The sequence below is a fragment of the Mus pahari genome, chromosome 5 (genome assembly GCF_900095145.1).
Source record: "Mus pahari chromosome 5, PAHARI_EIJ_v1.1, whole genome shotgun sequence".
Taxonomy (NCBI): Eukaryota; Metazoa; Chordata; class Mammalia; order Rodentia; family Muridae; genus Mus; species Mus pahari.
In genome coordinates, this window is record NC_034594.1 from 147,893,435 (window position 1) to 147,916,176 (window position 22,742).

Below are 22,742 nucleotides of genomic sequence, written 5' to 3' on the forward strand. Positions count from 1 at the left end.
AAAAAAAAACAATAAATAAATAAATAAATAAATAAAATTATTTAAAAAAAAAAAAGAAAGAAAGAAAAGAAAAGAAAAAAAGAAAAGAAAGAGAGGTGGAAGGGCCAAGAGAACAGAACCAGAGCAAAAAGGCAAGAGAAAGTCGAGGGGGCAAGCAGCCCCTTTTATAGTGAGTCAGGCACACCTGGCTGTTGCCAGGTAACTGTGGGGCAGAGCTTAGACAAAATGCTAACACCTGCACCACATGCACCTTTGGGGAGCATTTACCTAGGCTGCAGCAGGTGAGAATGTCCCTTTGGTTAGATTTCTATAACTCTTCCATCTATGCGAAGCTATCCATTATTTCGTGAAGGTAAAGCTTTGTTCCTACCTCATTTCTAGAGATGGTGTCACAGTTTTGCATAGATGTGTTGGGCTGGCTAATAAGATCACTACTGTTCTGGTTGGTGTCTAAGGTTTTGAGTGGTGTAAATGCTTTGAGCGATCTATTCTACTTCTAGGTATCAGAAAATGCCAGTTATTTTTAGTGTGTGATTTTATTTTCAGAATGTGGGATCTTCTAAGAGGAGCACATGTTTTGTGCTGTTGTCAGAATGACTCTCTTTCCTTTGTTTTTCTTTGATAATTTTTACAGAGAGGGGTGCTAAGGAGTGGAATTATTTGACTCTCTTTGTAAAAGTCCATCTTGCTGCCTCATCTCCATGATTTAAAATGTACAATTTGGGCAGTTGCTAACAGATCCTCAGTCATGTATACACAGACACACACACACACACACACACACACACACACGTGCGCGTGCTCTAGCTCTAGCTTACTCATCCTAATTATAATACTAATGAAATGTTTGAGGGCTTTGTGCCCACCCTCCACCCCAAGGTGGAGCACTAGGGAGTCAGAACCTGGAGAATCAAGATCTACAACAGATCATGCTACATAGGGAGACCTTGTCTCAGAAAAACCAAGATGTAAAGAGAAAAAAGAGGGAAAGAAGGCATAATATAATTTTTTTCAAAGACCTTCTATCATACCAAATATTTACTCAATGAGTGACAAAGTCAATCACAATATCCTTATTTGCATTTATTTTTGATATGGGCAATGATAACCTTTCTATAACTTAGCACTTTTATAGAAAAATAATGAAAAATTCAAAATTGAGTAATTACCCCATTGATTTTATGAGAATATAGTGTGTTTATATGTATGTGCATGTATGTTTGTGTGTGAATACATGCTTGTATTTGTGTGTGTGAGTGTGTGTTTGTATACGTGTGAGAGAGACCGTGTGTATGTGTGTAAGAGAGAGAGAGAGAGAGAGAGAGAGAGAGAGAGAGAGAGAGAGAGGAAGAGAGAGAGACTGTTGGTTCTCCTACCTAGGGATGGAACGTTGCTCTGACCAACAACACATCCCCATCACTTCTGCTGCTTTATACCCTGACACTTCTGGGAAATTGCCTTGCATATAATAATTATGCAATAAATATTACTTAAGTTAAATTGGATCAAATGCATAATTAATTTAAACTGGAGTCTTTCAAATAAATTGTTTAAATGAAACTATATTTATCCCCAGAGAGCAAACAGATTGTTCTTAAAACTATATATATTTAATATAGTAAATAAAACTTGAGACCTATTATCATGCTATAATACTTTTTAAAGTCATAGTTCTTGAAGTGATTCAAATTCCACTTAGTTGCAGTGATAGAAAACCAAAATGCATTATCTTAAAGTAGATACACATTTTCTCCTACACAGAGTGCACACAGACAGGTCTAGTCAATAAAGACACTTGAATCATTGAGGCTTTGGTTAATTTTCTCTTGTTGTTCAGTCCCACTTTATTTCCCAGCCTCTACCTCCTGAATAAGAACCAGCAGGAATAAAGGAGAGGACAAGATAAAAGAAGGGACAGGAGAGAGAGGGAAAGAAGAAAGAACAGAGAAAATACAGAATGGAGAGAAAAGCAGGAGAAGGCTCCTTTTCTTTTGTAATGTCCTTTTGTCTTCTCTTTTCTTTCTAGCTTCCTGTGTTGGTTTGGTTTGTTTCCATTGGCTTTTTTGAGACAGTCTTCCTGTTGAGCCATGGTGAGTCTCTCTCTCACTGTCCTTCTTCTTTAAAATGGCCAACTGTATCTCATCTACACTTATCCCATTGACCAGAACATGTAATATGCCTCTGCCTAGTTGCCTGGGAGCCTGGGAGATACAATGTTTATCATGGCAGTCCCATGCTTAGATGAAAATGGAGAATGCTATTATTACAGAAGAAGAGGAAAAGAAATAGCAGGGATAGAGTGATATACAACCATGTTATACAGTGGCAATGAGCTTTGAAGAAAACAAATCAATATGGAGCAAGTAAATTAATTAGTTTCAAATAAACTTTGCTGGCCAGAACATCAGGGAGCTTCAAGGCCATAGATAAAGCTCTTCTGTCAGAAGCTGCTCCCAATGGAAGAGTTGCTTTTGATTGATGCCATCCCAATCACCAACCCAAATGACCTTCAGTGAGAATTCATACAATGTGCAATTAGTTCAAGAATATGTTACAAGCCGAGTAAGTGCCTTTGTAAGATTATTTCTTACAATTAAAGAAGATACTTGTTTGATATCTCCCTTCACTGGCTGGGCTAACGAACAGTAATGTTTCTGTTCATTGAACTCAAATGAATCTCTCTTTCCTATAATAATTCTGAGAGTCTGGCTAGGCTGTAGTATAAAATTCTTTGAGAAGTACAGGTGGTTTGCCTCATTCAAGCTCCCGAGAAGTTGCCATCTCATGAACTCAGGAACAGTCATGGCTAGGTTTCCATGTGCTAGTTACAGTTTTCACTGATTAAGCATCAGCACCACCATCACTCACAGGGGGCGGCTACTGAGCTCTCTAAGTAAACCCCTAAAGCTAAAGAAGAAGAAGGTAAGAAAGAAAAGATAATTGAAACTTTGACATGAAACTGAAAAAAATCAAAAGTAAAAAAAAAAAAAAAAATTGAGCACTAGATTGTAATTCTGAGACATAAAGGGTGAGGCTGATGGAAATTACTAGAAGATGGGGGAGGGGTGGGAGGAGCAGAAAGGTGGAAGAAAGAAGGGAGGTGTGGAAGGCAAAAGGGATGCTTCTTACAGGAAGCTGAGGGGAGCGCACAGCTGTGGCTCAATGGCAGAGGGCTTGGCTAGCATGTCATAGGCATAGGTCCTTGACTCAGTGCACAGCATCATGAGCCAAAAAACAAACAAGATGAACAAACAAACAAACAAACAGAGACAAGAGACCTTCATGGGGAAACAGAAGCTTTCTTCACTCTTCACAGAAGCAGAGTTGGCATAACCCGTCTTAAGTGGGGTGCCCCATTTGTCGGTACTGTTGAGTATGAAGAGCTGGATCTCAGTCTACTCACCATTCAGAGGGTACCAAGAGTGTGACAGCTTGACCTTATGCACTGAAACTACACACCATAGGATGTTCTACTAGAGCGGCCCCATCAGCATAGGCAATCATCACCTGAACCTGACTTTTCTGTTGCCTTATTTGATCCTTACAGCATCACTATGAAGAAAACACTTTGAACTTGATTACCTACGGAGATTCAGAGAAAAAAGGTGACTTGATCGAAGGGGGTCCATGAAACCACTGGGATTCCGGGTCTTCAGTTCTCAACACGTTCCAGGGAGGTCACTCAGCCCCCATGGACGTCATCTGTGAAGTAGAGACCGCTAACGACAAGCTCACAGATTTTCATGCAATAATGAAATGAGACCACGTAAAAGGGTCTTTAGGAAATGGGATCCTGACAGGAAATGTCATGCTGAGACTGCAAATGTCCATCCCCACAGTCTTCTATTCTGAAAATAACTGTGCTGGAGCCACATCTACACATGAATATCTCCTGACATTTGTTTCATCTTTCCTGGAGCTTATAACATTGCTAGGACTGAATTCCTTTCTCTCTGGGTTTAGCTGAAACTACAAATAAATTCATTTTTTCCTTTATTACGCATTATGTAATTTTCTCCTAATTCAAGGGAATGGTTTTACCTAGCCAGACCTTTTGATGTGAGATTTCATAAACAATTATATGTGTGAAAATACTTTTAAAATTAAAAACACAATTTGTCACATATTTGCACAACCTGAAATGTTCCATGTGCTAGCTAAATTAAGTTTTATATGCAGGGTTTGGATTTAGTTTTGTTTTTTTTGGTTTATTTTTGTTTTTTATTTTGTTGTTTGTTTGTTTGTTTGTCTTTTGCTTTTGTGTATTGTTATTGGGTTTTGGGGGGGTTGGTGTTTTGTTTTGCTTTTTGGTCTAATAAGATGGAATAATGATAATAAAGAGGAATGTTGAAAAGGAGGAAAGAGGGCAGGAAAAGAGAAGGAGAATAAAAGAAAGCAAGTAATGAGAGTAAATGGACACCTTGATCACAGTGGCTAGTGTGGAGTGTAACCCAGAGCAGCACCAAGCTAAGTCTAGCACAGCAGGCCAGCACCACACTAAGTCTTTGCTCACTATCCCAGCAGCTCTTGAAGGTAGATTCTGTTATGAGCTCACTTCTTAGATACAGAAACTAAGTATTAGAGACATTCAGTAACTGGACTCAGTCATAGGACTAGTTGCTGGCAAACCCACCCTGCCCACAGCAGAGAAGATATCTTTCTTAACTTTCACACTGCTTTCATGAGGCAGAGAGAAACAATGAATGACAGATCACTGTCTCATCAGAAGCAGCCATAGAGGGCCAGACCATCAGCACAGCAGCTAGTAAAAATACTACCCCATCAAGAAACACAACATATGGTCCCCTACTGTTCGGTGGCATACTGGACAGTTCAGTACATAAGGAAAATATTAATTAACACCACTCAAAGAGATAAATTCTTCATTAAACATACTTGGATCGCTAACAATGTTACAAAGTCACCTGTAGCTGAGAGTTCACCCTTCTTCGGTGGATGCTAAATTAATAGGTTAATTTAAAGCAGCTTTAAAAATTACAGAGGGGCTGGAATAATGGCTTAGCAGTTAAGAGCACTTACTGCTCTTATAGATAATCTGGGTTCAGTTTCCAGCACCCGCATGGCAGCTCACAACCATGCATAACTCCAATTCCAGGAAATCCAAAACCCTCCTTTTATCTTCATTGTACCAGGCAGACATATACATACATGTAGACAAAACACTAATACATATAATTTATACATATATATATATATATATATATATATATATATATATATATATATAATTCATATATTAATAAAGCTTGTAATGACCCCCTCCAGTAAAAGTCCAGCTCAGCAATGTGATCTTAGTTAAACAAAATCTAAGTAGCCATGATCCTCTGAGCCAAGCCCTGATAAAGTCAAGGACAATTTAATCTGTTTTTTAGATAAAGCTCTAAGACTCTCCAGGAATAAACAAATGGCTAATAAGTGTAGAAAAAGATGTCCATAGTCAGGAAAATGCAAATCAAAACCCCAGCAAGCTACCACTTCGTGTCCATTTGAATGAATATTTAGCAAAGCCCAGAACACAAGTGTGAGCAAGAACGCAGAGGAAGCAGAACCTTTGTAGGCTGCCCATGAGAATGGACAGTGATAAGAAAGATGATTTCTGTGCCATCCAGCATTCCTACTGCCAGATGCCTGTCCAAAGAACTGACAGCAGAGACTTTTGGAGATGTCTGAGCACCCACTTTGTTGCTGTACTATTTACAACAGCTAAAGACAAAGAGAGCCCAAGGACCCCTGGAGGGATGAAGATGTAAATGAAGTGCTGAATGCAAGTACAAAGCAAGAGTCAGTCTTAAAAAAAAAAAAAAAAGAAGAAGAAGAAGACATGTGGCATATGTGACAGTGTGGATGATCTCTGAAGACACACAAAGTGAACAAGCCTTGACAGTCATAGATGCTGTGTGCTGCCACTGCCTCTGAGGTATTAATCCCTAAAACAGATCACTTCCTAGAGACAGAAAGTGCAACAGTGCTGGCTTGGGACAAGAGGATGAAGAAGGAGGAGTTATGGCTTAAGAGTACAGACTTGAAGTGGGTGCAGTTGCTCAGCATAAATATAAGGAGCATATTCTATGTGCCCAGCATCCTCACAAATGCCAAGCAGGCATGGAGGCCCAACTGTAATCCCATCAATGTAGGAGTCTGAGACAGGGAATCTCTAAGGTAAGATAGTAGCTAGTACAATGGGATAGATGAGGTCTGGGTTTAAGTAACAGGTCCCTGCCTCCATATTTAAGATTGAGTGAGATCAAAGGCAGTACTAGACATCACTGCCTGACCTCCACATGCATGGGCATCCATGTACATACATAGGCACATACATGTACATGCACATACATGCAAATATGCATATACACATGTATATACCAAAGAAAGAAAGAAGAGAGGGAGGGAGAGAGAGAAGGGGGGAGTTTTAAAGCCAGCAGAAGGCAGGCCTGGAGTCTTACTCTGGCACGCCCACCTCTCTAGGGTAGCAGTTCTCAGCCTGAGGGTCACAACTTTTTGGGGGGGAATCAAATAAACCCTTCACAGGGTTTGTATATCAAATATTCTGCATTTTAGATGTTTACATTACAATTCATAACAATAGCAAAATTACAGTTATAAAGTGTCAATGAAAACACTATTATTTTGGGGGGTTTGCCACAACATGAGGAACTGTATTAAAGGGTCACAACGTCAGGAAGTGTGAGAATCACTGTTTTTAAGGCTTTGAGGATGTTAAGCTTGTACAAGCATCAAATCCTAAAATAAGTATAAGAGAAATCTTTTTTTAAAAAATCCTCTTTAAATGCCATCATTTCCATTTATAAGTAAAATCCGGGCACTTCTTCTGTAGTAAAAGTTTAATAGTTATCTATACTGAAGGATCCCCACTCATCCAAGCTTAGCGTGTCAGTGTATGTCTGTTCGTTCATTCACTTGTTTGTTTGTAGATAGGTCTTATTCTACAGTTCAGGCTGACCTGGAACTTACCACGGAGCTCATGACACCCTCACACTTGCAGCCATGTTCGTCCCTCAGCTCCGTGAGTGCTGGGATTACAGGCATGAGTCCCCACGCTCAGCTTCTAACGTGTACATCCATGTAATCCTAACAATACCGATTACTCTTATCTTCACTTTACAGATGAGTAAACTCAGTCCAGGAGGAAAGCAATTTCATCCACAGCAAGTCTATTTGAGCTCCAGGAGTCTGCAAACACTGATGTTAATTCTCTAGGTGCAAGAGTACTGGCCTCTCCTGTAATGTTGCTAATTTAAAGACACTCCTTTCTCCTGAGTTCTCAGGATTAGAGAGAGCCCTGAAAAGCAATGTTTAGAGTGTAATGGAGAAGTTGTACATTTGTGCTTCATACATCTCACTGAAGTGCTGGGCTTTTCCCTTAATTCAATTCAGTTCATTTTTCGAAACCAGCACTTCTCAAGCTGTGGGTTGCAACCCCTTTGGGGGTCACACATCAGATATCCTGCAAATCAGATATTTATACTATGATTCATAAAAGTAGCAAGTTATAAAATGCCAACAAAATAATTTTGCAGTTGGGAGTCACCACAATCTAAGAAACTGTATTATAGGGTCATAGCAGTAGGGGGGTTGAGAATCACTTAGGACCTAAGCCCCTACTGTCTGGAGCTGTTAGATTTGGCTACTCTACTAGGCACCCAGAGTTGCAGGCAGGAGACAGAGGTGGATATATATATATATATATATATATATATATATATATATATATATACCAGATGACCAAAAATAAGCAACTTTTCTTCGTCTGAGGGCTTCTGTTTTCTTGCCATTGACCAAGCTACTGTAACTAGACTGAGATCTACATTTCGCAGCTATAAAATAAACCTCTGGTAGACTAGAAATCAATTGCATGTTCAAACATCTCATCACACACATAGTCCATGGTAAGGGAGGTCGACTGAGTGTGTGGTGAAGAATATGACTCCGATGTCATCTCCCTTCACTAATTTATCTAGACAACTCAGTAAAGGGGCTCAGGACTTGCTCAGGACTGATCTCGAATTCTATGTACTTGTCCATACATGTATACATATGATATTCAGAGACACCTATTCTGTGCCTTTGCTCAAGATGCTGGGACACAGAATAGAAAATTGGGTGTCTCCATCCTCACAGAGCTCCCCAGCATTTCCACTAATTCCTGAGTGATCTCGGGCACTCAGAGGCTACATGGGTGGGTATGGGGATCTCTTAGTAGGAGAACAGAATGTGTGTGTGGGATAGAATAGAGAGCGTAGCCCTTGAGGGACAGCCCGGCTACATGGCTACAGCCCCACCCTCAAGAAGACACTAATAATCAAAATATCTCCTTATTTTTATGACATCAAATAATGTTTGTAAATGACCTGATGTGTGGTAAGTAATCACTAATTAGCAAAAACAAAAACAAAAACAAAACGAAACGAAAAACCTAAATGTAAGTAATGTTTATGACAATTGGCAGAGGATATTGCTTTCTTAAGGAAATGAACATTTCAAAAAAGTTAAAATGAGAAATATTAATAGTGACATTCTTAATGATGGCAGAGATGTTACTCCATGGCAGTGCTCCAGCATAGTTCAGGGCCCTTGGGTTCCACCTCCCACACTGAACATGTACGTACATATAATATACATACATACACATATACGTACATAATTCTCTACACACCTCTCTACTGGACAGAGACCTTCTGTGGAACCACAGTGGAGCATAAGGAGAGCTCTGTGTCACTAGCCAAGGTCATGTGGACACACATTCTTTAGAACCGTCTAGCAATAACTGAAAATGGGAAACTAAATGACCTTCTAAATGGCCCCTGGCCATGGTGACAGACTTGTCAGGAACATGGTTTTCCTTTAAAGATACTTGTTGTTCTTCTGCATACTAGATGAAATACAGCATATTACCTTATTTCTTTTCTTGGCATGTGGCACGAATTTTCTAGAGCCCTTCATTCTGTGCCTTCACACTGTCTAATCTAATCATCACTAGCCACATGAACACATAAATCAGAATTGATTTAAAACAAACATGATTTAACATGCATTCAGCCTTCAGTGATGCTCACCAAGTTTCAAAGTGTTCAGTTACCGGTTGTGGCAAGTGGCTTCAAGACTGGACAGCCAGGCAGTGGTGGCACGCGCCTTTAATCCCAGCACTTGGGAGGCAGAGGCAGGTGGATTTCTGAGTTCNAAAAAAAAAAAAAAAGACTGGACTGTACGACTATGGAGTCTTCTCATGGTGATGGAAACGTCTGCACTGCCATGTAACATCAAGTCCTGGGTCTCTATCAGCCTATACTTTCCACATAGAATCAGATAAGCATGAATCTACTGGCTATATATATAAAACTAACTCCTCATCTGATTACTGCTGGGGACCCAAGAGCCAAATTGCTGGTCAAAGAAAACACAGCATCTACTTTCTGCTTGGTGGTGATCAGGCACCTATCCGTAGTCCATGTGTGCCTGTTCTCCACCATGCTGCCTGCCATGGCGTAAACAGACTAAACCCTTAAACTATAAGCTATCTCTTAATTAAATATTTTCCTTTATAAGGCGTGCCATGGTCATGGTGTCTCTTAACAGCAAAAGAAAACACTAAGATACAAGCTAACAGTTGGCACTCCTAAACAGGCCTCTTGGACAAGGTATTTTGTAGCCTAGATCAGGTGGGCAATTTCTGTGGTACTGGAGTCAAATCCGTGATTCTTGATTAGACTTCTGGTGTTCTCCGATTGTTGCTAATGAAACTAGACACAATACAAAAGGAGTTAAAATGAAAGCAAGGAAACTTCTTATGTTGCCTTGAGCAAATGACATAAAGAAACCAGGTCTTCTCCTCCACTCAGGCGCTGAGCACCCACTTTGTCATTTACAATTATCTTATAATTAGATTGATGTTGTGTGGGATAGAAGTCTTTGTGGCCCTGACATTCCAATCCTTTGGAGCTCCTACAAAGTGAGAAGTATCCTTTGCTTGTTTGCTGCAGGTCTGTTTTCAAGGAGACAGAACCTTTATTAGGTCACTAAACTGTCTAGATTTGAGATATTTCCGTATCCTCTGCAGTGATCATACTCTGTCACCCACACCACCTAAAAATACCCAGCTTCCCATCACTTGGGGGAACCGCAAGGCTATTAGAAGGCAATAAAATCCCTGGACAGTTCCTCTTGGTGGATCTGCATTTTCCTCTGATCAATTAGAGTCAGAGATGGAGAATGAAGGAGGTAAAAATTCAAGGAACAGATCTTTGTGTCAACCCCACAAACACCCCTGGCAAGCAAAGAGCTCAACCAGGTAGCCTTTCCTCCCCTGAGCTTGTTAATTATTAGCCAGAATTCATTGTTAAAGCATCACCGATAAAATGATTCCATCTCCTCCAGAAGACATGTCCAAGAGGATCCTGCCCTGTTTCATGGCTCCTGTCACTATTCATGTCACTGAAGAGGGACAGAGAGGTCTGGTTGTCTTTACAGTAGACAACACTGCCTGGTCCAGGAAGGCACTTCCCAGACATCTAATTAGATAAGATGCCCCATTGCAGAATGTTCCAAAAATATGATGAAGAGTCTCCCGTCTGCATCCTTACATTCAAAACCTGGGAACTGAAAGGTCCAGAAGCATTGTATTTATCTCCACCCTCCTTCCTTTTCTAACATACTTTTGTCTTGTGGCCACCCACACATACCACCACCACCACCACCACCACCACCACCACCACCACCCCTACCCATGCATGTCCTAAACCCAGACAGATCAATGGAGTTACAAACAGCAGCACTCTCTGGGGTGATGAGGCTGACAATCTTGTGAAGACAAATTCACCGAGTTAAAGCAGACTGCAGCAACAGTTCGAGGCTGAGAGCCTGGCCCTGCCTGTGGTTCGGTGACCCCAAAACAAAGGCAGCCCATCCCTGTCTCAAAGGAGTGTTGCCTCTCCCAGGACAGAAGGACATCTGGAAAAGCTTCCAAAGACACTGAAGTGAATCCAGCCAGCGGAGACAACCTTCTAGAGGGCAGGGTGGTTGTCACTGTGCCTTCAGGTAAGAAAGGCTAGTTGTTACATCATGTTTGCAAAGACTGGACTATTCTTATTCTTAAAGACTGATCTACTGCCACAACCACAAGATACCACCACATTGTGTCAGCACCAGTAGACAGTGGGTACTCAATCAAGGTAAGGGCCTATCCTCATCTCCAACAGATACAGTGAGTTATCACAGACTCACACACAGTGAGTTGTTCCCTCTTTCATAAGTAAAATAAACAGCATCTAGTGAGCTTTATACTTTTACCTTTAGAAGTTCTGTTTTGCATAGAAAAGTAAAAGACACAACTAGAAGACAGATTGTTCTAGAGAGAAGATGAAGAGAGAGGAGTGGGGAGAGTAAAGGGAAGTCAGGCACAGGAGAGGGCACAGGAGAGAGACGTAGTGAATTTGATAGGTTTGCTATTTCCAAAAGTGTGCTCCTTTCAATGTGACAATAGGAGAGGAAAACACTTTCATTTTCTTTTCTGACAGTGAAAGTATAAAACGGTTGCTGTAATAATATCAGAAATTATTGGATATTTTGAGCATTCTTGCTAGTGAAGTGCCAGTATTACAGCCAACGTGAAATACTGGCCCCAAGGTGCCCTGTAAATTTTGTTTTTCCAATGCAAAAATGACAGCTGCAGGGAAGGAGTGATGTATGCTGTCTAGGGAGCAGCATGATGGCCAGACGCAGACAGCATCGCCCTGCACTCCAAGTTCTAGCTGGACCATCTTTTGCAAACACTGTTGGTCACAGTAGGTGTTTCTCCCAGAGAACACCAAAACTGAGAACCGTGTTTTCAAATCACCAGCCCAGAACAGAACTGAACTTGTGACATGCCACCTCTACAAATGTGTCAAGAAACTGGTCCGGCTCCAAGGTGAGTTGGATTCAGGCAAATCTCATGGAAATGAATTACTTACAACTGCAGTCTAGTTACTGCCCATCTGGGAGAGTCATAGGAAGTCCTAGGAATAAAAGGGTTCAACCCTCATCATTTTCTTTCAACTTTTAAAGATGTCCTAAGATATATCAGACAGCATAGCATTCTAATTCAATCTCCTGGTTGTAAATAAATAAATAAATAAATAAATAAATAAATAAATAAAAGGCAACATTATAAAGCAAGGAATTGATAAGGCAAATATTTCATTAATAATGATTTTAAAAGTGGATCTCAAACTCTATATCTCAAATAAACTCTAGAGACCCTTCCTATTAAGCTAAGAGCTACTACTTGCAGACAGCCCAGCCTGGCTTTTAGGCACCATCCCTGGCCTCTAGGTAATATTGTCAGAATACAAAGCCTTTATTATGGCAACATTTACTCATCCCAGTAGGCATAGTTTAACATACTGAAGCCTGTCTTCTGTAGAACCACCATGAGGGGCCTGAAGAGACAGCTCAGCGGATAAAGGGCTTGCCACTCAAGTATAAGGACCCTGAGTCCAGTCTTCATCACTCACATAAAGAGCCAGACAACAATGACCCACAGTCACAACCCCAAAGTTAGTAAGCTAGAGGCTGCTGGATCCCCAAGTCTCACTGGCTAACCAGACTGGCCAAAGTGTCAAGTTCTAGGTCAAAAAACAAAACGAAACAAAATGGTACTCTCCTGAGGAAAGACACCCATAGTTAACCTTCCTTGTTGATCACGCCACACACACACACACACACACACACACACATGCTCACACGCACAGGCTTTTCCATGGAAAAGGGATGATTTGTGCTTTCTCATTGTCAGAACTCCTGTAATCTGCGATCACGGTGGGAAGACACAGTAAACAGAAGAAATTTTGTCAGGGCAGCATTCTACCTATGACACACTGGTAACTGTGTCCAGTTCCACCTCTCTCCCCAGCCTGCTTCTTAGAGTCACCAACAGCGCACCGAGACTAGGTCTTGAGAGCCAAGAGGATATGAGCAGAGAGCACTGGGCGAAGGGAACGGGCGGGAGATGAGGGAAAAATGTCATCAATCAGGTTGTTTCAGATCACACTTTCAAGAGCTGCACTTCAATGGTGAAGCAGAAGTGGAAAATTGGCACCAGTCAATAAAACAGCAATTTCTCTCTCTCCTCTCTCAGCCTTTATTGAGCAATGCTCTGTTAGGATTGAAGGTCTCTGCTAAACCTTTGGTCCACTTCCTGATTAATTAGCATTGTAGCACAGAGCCTGTTCCTTCAGGAAGGGTAAGCTGTTGAAGTTTCCCAGTACAGATTCACCCTACACCCTTCTCCAACTTACTCCTATGAAAAGTTGGCATCCTCAGAGAAGTTGCCAGGCAAAAGTCAACTGTGCTACAAAGGCACCGCAAAGGCAGGAGTCCTGATGTTCTATTGCCTGTGTGCACACATATAGACCTTTTTACTCAATGGCTAAAGAATGATGATGGGTTAAAGTGCTTGTGACCCATCTGGCCTTATTTCTGAATCATTACTTACATATCACACACACACACACACACACACACACACACACACACACACACAAGAAAATGTTCAGACACTACAGATAGGCATTAAACCTATTATTACACATTACGTATAAGACATACTGAACTTGATTATTTTTTTATCAGTCATGTTTTACCAGGCAATTTTTCCCCTGAACAAAAAGCTAATCAACTCTTGCTCTTCCCTTCTTGCTCCCTCTCTGTCCCCTTGCCCCTTCCCTTCTCTCTCCCCAGTTCCCCCCCTCCATGTGCTCATGGACAGCCTCTACTCCTCTTCTCCTCTAGTTCTCTCTCAGCCTTTCTCTGCCTCTACTATCCTTTAACTTCCCACCCCATGCCCTAAATAAACTCTATTCTATACTATTTTTTTAAATAAAAAAAAAGCTAATCAAGTCATTAGCAGTCTTAAACTCAACCAGAAATAATATTAAAGAAACAAAGAAAAAAGAAAAAAGAAAGGAAGGAAAGAATGGAAGGAAGGAAGGAAGGAAGGAAGGAAGGAAGGAAGGAAGGAAGGAAGGAAGGAGGGAGGGAGGGAGNGGAGGGAGGGAGGGAGGGAGGGAGGGAGGGAGGAAGGGGAGGAGGAAGGAAGGAAGGATGCTATTGAGAGGCAGAGTCCGGAGAACGGTTGCAAGTTAAAGCCTAGCCAGGGCTACATAGTGAGGCCATACCTTAAAGGACAAAATGTTAGATTCCTTAAAATCTCCGTAAAACCTATAAGTTTACGTTTAAAACTAGTAGCATTTGAGACTATACAATTTATAAAGTAAATTCAAACTTAGCAATCCGAGTCAGTACAGCAAGTAATCAAATAATAGTAGCCAAGCCGTCTGTCAACTGTTTATAGGCAAACAGGAAGAGAATACAGCTGTGAGATTTAACTGACATAGCTTGATACCATAATTTCCCCTCTAAAAGTACAGCCCTACATACTGCATAAACTCCTAGGATAGATTTTTAAATTCTCACATCTTGCATGTTACAACATTCAAAATTAAATAAAATATTAAAAGTTACTTTAAAGTATCTAAATACCACATTTTTTTTTTACCTCTAGACCAACTCTGTATGTAAAATATGTAAGCACAGTTGCTTCATTCAGTGTCTGGATGGAGTAACAATGACTTAGGTTCACCTGCATGATAATCTTAATTCATCTATTTGGATAAAACAATGGAAATAGTCAACTTGTCCCTTATTTTTCTTCCCTTTCCTTCTGTGGTGTCTCGGAAACATCTGGCTGCATTTATAAGTATACAGAATATCACTATTCACAGGCTACAGGATAAGCAGTTAGTATTGTGTCCTGACATCATGCATCTGCTTAGAGCAATGTCACTATTCCCCCAGCTCATTCCTGGCTACCTTCTAATGTCTCTGGGCCACGCAAATAAAGTTGGGATTCTGCATTCATGCAACCTTTCCTCTGTATTCACGATCAGCTCATACCTCACAGATCTACATTCATGCTGGATCCAGTGAACGCCTGCTAATCAAACCCCTTAATAACATTCTTGACCTCAGAGTATGATTTCCACTTGCCATTGTCAGTGTCAAGTAATGAAATCCAAGCCAAGACACACCCCAGGAAATATGCTTAAGAAAATGATCCCAGTAACAACTACAAAAGGAAAAAAAAATCAATGCAGAAGTTACATAAAGAAAACTGCATCCTTAATTTTAGTAAGCTTGTTGATTATAACCATCTTGAAGTTTCCTAAGCAACCATTCTGAAACACAGGCAAATCCCAAATGTGGCTCAATGTCTAGAAGTTTGTTGCTGAAAGCATGACAGAAAACTGTTAGTTATGTTTGCAGAAGGAGGATCTGGATTGTACAGATTTATCCCATGGGCATATGACACTATAACATAGATGGCATAGATAAAATCACAGAAATAATACAAAGGAAAACGCTAGGTTAAGACTGAAAGAAATAGAGTCATCTAGCTGGGAGCAAACTCGTGAAAGCATACACGTCCACGGATAGAGTCACCCTCGCTACAGACCCACAAAACTGTCCTTTGCTTTCCAAACTTCGGTGCACTTAAGAAATTATTATAACCTGATGGTTTCAAAACAGCCTCTGAAACAACTGCAAAGGATGGTTCAATCGAATCAAGTGGAATAACATAATACATTGAATAGCCAGTGTAGTTTCTAAGGACAGGTGACTCGATCATCAGGGAATGTGCTAGGACTCGTGTACTTCTTGTCACTTGGGAGCATCTGATCATCTTTTAGTACAGTACTTAACCGTAGATGCTTTGGGAGTTCACAAAGTTGATAAATACTCTGATGCAGACAAAAGGAAGAAGAAAAAGGAAGGAAGGAAGGAAGGAAGGAAGGAAGGAAGGAAGGAAGGAAGGAAGGAAGGAAGGAAAAGAAATCAAGCTGAAGTTTCCCTTTTCCTAGGGAAGTGAAAAATTCTTACCTTTCTGTACACCAGCATGTTGGGTGATTCGTCCGCCACCCCGTTACTGGTCTGTCCATAATTATTTCCCTGAGCCATTTCACCCAGAACTTGGTAGCTCAGATACAAGGATGATCAATCTGCCCTGCAAAGAATTAGAGAGCCTCTAGTGAGATCCTGGTAGTCCTGGAGGGAACAGACATCCGCCAACACACACACACACACACACACACACACACACATACACACATAAAATCTTCATGTTCACAGTACCCAAACCACAGGAAGAATTCTTTCATTCCTGGGATGAGGAGAACACAAGACATGGACTTTTTCTTTTAAAGAAATACAAAGACAGAAGTTTACATCTGTAGTAGCCGCAGGAAATTTCATCAGACAACCTTCCAGTTAGCTAAGGTTTTTGTGGACTTCATTTTTTGAATACTCTCTTTTAAAAAGTATTAGGTACTTATTTAAAAACCCCATGGTTGGCACTTCCCTCATACCTACTGTTCTCCCTGGATACTTGCTGCTCCACTTGATATGGTTCTCCCCAAAGGCCAACACCTGCAGCAGCCCACTTTCTCCTAGTAGCCTGCTAGTTTCCCATGGCAGGCGCGACAGAGGCCCCTTCCCCACAAGTGTTCGTTTCAGGCACATGTTTCCTCTCCATTTCTTGGGTTCCCCACACAGCCTGGGCATAAGCTTTTCCACTTTCACCTGCCTTCACTGCCAGCCCATGGCTCCTCCGTGCTCCCACCTCGGTGCGCTAAGTCTGGACCTTATCCTGAATAATCTTTGGAAGAAAGCATCCAAATTAGGTCCAAGCAACCCAAGGCTGATGGGAAGTCAAGCCTTGAGCAATCACCTGGCTCACCTCCGAGAGCAAGCTAACTGCACAAGCCTGGAGCAATCGGCCAGAAGAGCGGAGAAATCTGGGTCCCAGCTCATCCTGCTCGGCCCTTGCTCTCGGAGGCAGCAAATGGCAGGCAGCCTTGCCCCACATCCAGGCACTGGCCACACCGGGCAGCAGTTTCAGCACCGTGGACCGCGGTGTGCGCAGCGCCCCAGCCCGGCCGGCCGGGCGCGCCACTCTTTGGGGACCGTGGCTCCCGCCGTCGCAGGGCGAGGACCGGGTGCGGGACCTGGGGTCCCAGGGACTCCAGGTGGCGCCGCCTCCTCCCCTCCCGCTCCCTCCGGTTACCTCCTCGGCCAAGGTCACGGCCCCGCGGCTCCCCTCCGGGCGTGCTGAGGGCAGGCGCTATCAGCTGGCTGCGAGCGAAGCTGCGAGGTAGGGCAGCCTCATCACACTCGCGCTGCTCAGGCCACCGCCACCCTCGCCGCGGTGCACAGGCGGCCCCGGCAGCCGCCGCTCGCGCCCGCTCCCCCGGGCCGCCTCGCTCGTTCCCTCCTCCGCTTCTCCTCCCGAGGACTGGGACCAGTCGAGCGCGCGCGGGAGTCGAGACGCCTGGCCCGTGCGCGCGCGACTGGGAGGAGGGAGGAGGCGACAGTCACGTGGGACAGGGACGCCCGAAGGTGCCGGCTCGGACGGGCTCGGCTCCGCCGCCGCCACACCCCTGGGTGTCCCCGGCCTCCCGACCCCGCTGCCCCCTCGGGAGCACAGGCCCTGTCCCCAGCGCTGGCAAGCCCACGCTCCCGCGCCCCGCCCGCGCCACCGCAGGCCTGGAGAGCCAAACTAAGCTAAGCAGGAGGAAGGGCTTGGCGGAGGGTGGGTGGATGGGTAGGTGGATGAAAGGGTGGCTGGGTGGGTAAATGGATGGATGGATAAGGCCCCCTGCCGCTGGCAGGTCTGCATCATGCTCCTGGCGACCCTGCTGGCAGAACTAGGGAAGCAAATGATTGATAATCTTTATGCTTAAGTAACAGCCCAGAGAGATGCTGGAATATCCCAGAAGTGAAAGCAATGGGCAGGACCAAATGACTCATCAGCAGGCACCCCTTCCTTGCCCCATCCAGTTTGCCTGTGACTTTCACTGCCTCCTATTATGGAAAAACCGGGAAGGAATTTGGAGGCCTCTACCAAGAGCGAACAATCTCACCACCTGTGACATGGAAGGCCCATGACTGATGTCTGGCTGGTTTCACCTACTGGGCTCAAATAAACTTGTCTTTAGTCCTTGTCCTCTTCTGGGGTTCACAGAATCACAAAGGGTCTGGGGTTGCTGATACCCGAGACCCCAGAAATTCTTCAGGTTTCTGCCACTAATTTTTCAAGGGTTAGGAAGACATTAAAGAAAAAAGTTTTTGTCCTCGTGAAATGTACCCTGCTTTCTGGGACATTAGGAAGTTGTAGGAATCTGAGCATCTGAGAAGGCTTCCTCTATGACTGAGGATAGAAGATGGCTTAGCCAGCGTGCTTTGTGTGTTTATGGGACCAAACCTAGGGCCTCTGCCAGTGAGCTGTATCCCATTCACCACCCTCTCTACCCACACCTCCTTCTTTTGTTTGTTTGTTTGTTTGTTTGTTTGTTTTCACTTTTGAGACAGTGTCCATCCAGGCTGGCCTTAAACTCAGTTTAGCCCAAACAGACCTTAAATTCAACATTCTCCTGCCTCAGCCTTCCAAGCAGCTGGGATTACAAACCTGTGGCACCAGAATTGGCTACCCAGTACCCTCTGTGGTGTGGCTGTTTGTCCAAGCAAGGTAAACCTTAGTATAACTGCTTTTCAAATATCTGTGGGTACCAGTCACGGCCCAGGCTCTTTCAGGTGTCATTCAAAATAACGTTTATCTCTCCGTACCCATGTTCTAAATGCACTACAGGATCACTTTCCCAGGCCAGGTCACCCACAGCCAGTCTGACTTTTCCACCTACTCTCCATCAGTTCTCCCAAATCTTTCCACTGTTTAGGGAAATTCTCTTTGTTTCCATTCTCTCCTAATAGTTCCTTGGTGTTCTTACTCTAGCTGAAACTGGCTGCTCTCTCTTCAGCCCCCTGCCTCCCTCCCTTCCTTTCCCCTTGCTCTCTCTACTGTCTGGATACTTGTGTGGTTTTAGATGTAGGTAGATATGGAAAAAGGAACTCGGTGTGCTCACCACTTTGCCCTGAATGAACTGGCCTGAAGGAGCCTGTAAGGATAGTTACAGTGGCCAGGAAAGAACCGAGGAGGAAGATTCAATTCAGGAGCCAACTCATAACTCTATCAGTATGCAATATTACATTTATCACCTTAGAATTTCCAGGACTCACATTATTCAAATCCAGATTAGAGGAAATAGCCTAGATATCAACAAATCCATCCGTATCTTATATTTTAATGTTCTCATGATTCTCAACTATCATTATTCAAATTAGTCTTACTGTTTTCTCTATGAGCCGTATATTTTTGTTAAACAAATGAAATTCTTAAGTGTAGTACTATATGCATTTTATATGCCAGATGGGACCCTCTGAGCACTAGGCAAAAGACCTACCTATAACCTCATCAACCCCCCAAAAGACATCTAAAAGGTTTTTTTTGTTTTGTTTTGCTTTTCTTTTTTGTTGTTGTTGTTTTGTTTTGTTTTTAACATCAAACTTTAATAGTTCCATCAAGGGAAATAAATCTAACTTCAATGGTTTCACCTAGGGAAAGAAGTTCAATTATATCAATATTTTTGAAATAATAGAAATAGTACCTATTTTTATGAATATCTATTTTTATAAATAATTGGGAGCTTAGGCATCCTAAGTTATTACCCACTGATGCAGGCATCCATTTTTATTCTGAAAGTATTTATTTATCTTTCTTTATTTACTGTGAATGAAAGATTCCCTATTCTTCTACAAAGAATTTGAACAAACCCAGTAGGTAGCTTTGATCTTCAGGGAGTGTCCAATCAAATTTGGGGGAAAAACAGATGCCCCCTCCCTCATACCTTCCATCAACCCAATCAACAGGTCTCATGCAGAGCAGCCAGAGTGTTCATTCCAACTGTAAGTGCTATGTGATTTCTGTATTCAGCACCTCCCAAGGGACGTAAGCCAGTCAAACTAAAGGGTGTCCTTTAGACACCAGCAGTAGGTAGGGTTAGACAAATATGCTGTTGCCATTCAGAATTTCATATGCTAACCTGGTGTCCTCGTTTTCCTTTTATTGCTGTGAGAAAATGGTGAGCAGGACCGACTTGGGGAAGGAAAGAGACTATTTGGTGTACAGGCCATCATGAAGGAAAGTCAAGGCAGAAACTCAAGTCAGGAACCTGGAGTCAAGAACTGAAACAGGGACCTTGGAGGAGCTCTGCTTAATGGCTGACCTCTGCTAGCTTGCTCAACTACTTTTCCTATACAGTCAAGGGATGGCACCACCCCCAGTGGACTTGGTCCTCCTACAAAAATGCCTCAAAGCGGTGGCCACAGGCCGAGCTGATGTAGGCAGTTCCTCAGTTGAAATGGATCTGGTTTGTGGTAGTTGACCAAAGCTAGCCAGCCCACTGGGCCACTCTGCTCCAGTCATGGGGTCTCCTTGTTTCTTTATGCATTTATAAGTGCATAAAGTCCATACTCTGGTGCCACAGGACATTTGCACTGGCTGTCCCTCCTATTTGGAATGTTCTTCCCTCAGATGTTGGTGACATCTTCCGTTCTTATCTCAGAAGATACCCTCCCAGCGAGCCTTATTGTGTTAACCCTAAATGAAACAATGCATCCTCCCGGTGAGCCTTTACAAGGCATCCTCCCGGTGAGCCTTTCCTTTCTTACACTGGGTGAGTCTGTTTCTTGTGACGTGACTGCAGCTTGCTTACAGAGGATGCTTGTGTTTCTCCTTTTTGAAAAGTTTAAGACCAATGATGCCACCGGCATTTCCTCTCCTGTTCACTGCTCCAGCCTCAGACATGGAATATCTGTCCGATAAGGGAGTAGACCTCTAATTACTTATGACCTCGACGGTGGGGCGAGACCATGAGCACAGCTCACTGTGAACCTCCGGGCAGATGGGAAGAACAGCAGTCAACAACACTGAACTGAGCCGGAGTAGCTTCAAGCCCCATCCTAGAGAAAGGTGACCTGCCCTTCAAACCGGCCTCCTCTGTGTCATCCTGGGGAAGAACAGAGGCCCTTCCCATCACACACCCGTGTCACAGGGGGATGCTTTGGGCACTAATTAAATGGTAACATGGAGAGAGCATTTTGATTTTTGAGAAGAGAGATCATTATTAATATGAGGCTATTTGCTATGTAAAAACAGTGAGGCAGGGAAAGCAGAAAGTGGAAAAGCATGTGAAAGGGTTGCTGTTCTCAGCAGTCCATTGATGGTTTGCAGGATAATTGATATAAAAGCGATATAAGGAAGGGAAGATGTGGGGCTTTAGATCTCTAAGAAAGACCTCCTCTGCAATCATCTTGCTATTATTTCTAGCACAATAAACTCATTGTGGAATGGGGAACCACTCCTGCAGTCCCTTTGGCCACTCTGAGGCCATTTTCCTGCTAATTATCCACACCAGCCACAGACAAAAGAGAGATTAAAACTGGGATTTGTCCTTATTGCTCGTCTGCTCCTTTCTCTTTCCTGCTGAGATGTTTAAATTCTACTTAAAGTAATTCTGAAATTACCCAGTTTCAAAATGTTGGCCACTTTCTGTTAATGCACAATACTTGAGCACATGCTACAAATGAGACTCTGAGCGATGTTCAGGATACAACTTGGAAAGTATTGAGAGTTAGTAACACAGTCCTAGGGGATGCTCCCAAAGGCTTCATCTTCAGTTCTTTCCACTATAAAATACAGTTCGTATTCTGGGCCTTGTTTTTTGTCCTTCTGTGAAAAAAAAAGGTCTCTAATCTGTTAATCTGAGGTACATTTGTCAGTCTTCCATCACTATAACAAATGTCACATGTCTACGTGCATCGGCTTGGATAAAGAAAAGGCCTGAGTGTGCTCCTGACTTCAGAGGTCCAAGTCTAGAATCAGTTGGTCCTTTTGTGTTTAGGCCTATGGTGGAGGAATACATCATAGAGAGAGGGTGAAACCTGCAATGCTCCTTGGGTCTCAGAGGTGAAACAAATTCAAGAGTGAAGGCCCCAGGCTCCTTCTGAGGTCATACCCTCAGTGCCTGCTGTATAGACCTCCTTCTTGGTATGCCCTGCCTCTCACAGGCTTCACCGCCTCACAACAGCTGAATGCTGACATGCAACCATGCTGATGATGACCATGCTGTAAGTGCACAGGCTTTCGAGGAATGTGAGTGGTGCCTGCCAAGTCAAGCTGGAGAAGACAATCTACACTGATGATGTTGTCTCTCACAAAAGCACCTGTGACCTAACAATCTACCATCGTTTTCCTCTGGGAACATGCTAGGAGCTGCTGTGTCTATAACCACTGAGACTATTAAGTCCATCTGAGAGTGTGTCACACTCAGCATGTGACACGGGGAGGTAATAACTACACAGCAAGAGAGAAGAGGAGGTGTGCATGAGGGACGCCAGAGCATGGCCAGAGCAGGCCACCCTGGGGGCCCCATCCAGTGGAGGCAGAGCTCAGCACTGGCTTGATAGGCAGGTGACCCTGAAGGTGAGGAAATGACAAGCATTCTCAGCTCCTGTTTGGTGTCCTAGTTGTCAGCAAAGAAAAACAAACTTGGAAATTCAAAGTAAAGGAAACCATGATTACAGTGTCACAGAGATGGATAGGGATCGGTTAGGACTCCATTGGGAACAGAGAAACTGGGCTTTGATGATGTGTCTACTTCCTCGATGTTATACATCTGGAAGAGCTGGGCTGAAACATAACTCCACCCTTTCAATGCCAAACCTGGTACCTCACTAGACACACTGAATCTACCAGCATCTTGATCTAGAACACT

At 43.1% G+C, this 22,742-nt stretch overlaps 1 protein-coding gene across 10 annotated transcripts in view; it reads right to left on the reverse strand.

The window, feature by feature from the left end:
* Rgs7 (regulator of G protein signaling 7) overlaps window positions 1-17,417 on the reverse strand; it is a 400,387-nt gene extending 382,970 nt beyond the window's left edge. For 4 of the 10 annotated variants that reach the window (XM_029538601.1, XM_021197429.2, XM_021197428.2 and 1 more), the window contains exons 1-2: window positions 17,138-17,417; window positions 15,955-16,078 (exon numbers count right to left, since the gene is read on the reverse strand). In XM_029538601.1, the coding sequence (XP_029394461.1) occupies window positions 15,955-16,032 (78 nt within the window). In that variant the 5' untranslated portion in view covers window positions 16,033-16,078; window positions 17,138-17,417. Of the gene's footprint in view, window positions 1-15,954; window positions 16,079-16,439; window positions 16,467-17,137 lie in introns of those variants that run through there. The other 6 variants (XM_029538597.1, XM_029538599.1, XM_029538595.1 and 3 more) reach the window with 3 other exon arrangements.
* Between the last annotated feature and the right edge of the window lie 5,325 nt (window positions 17,418-22,742).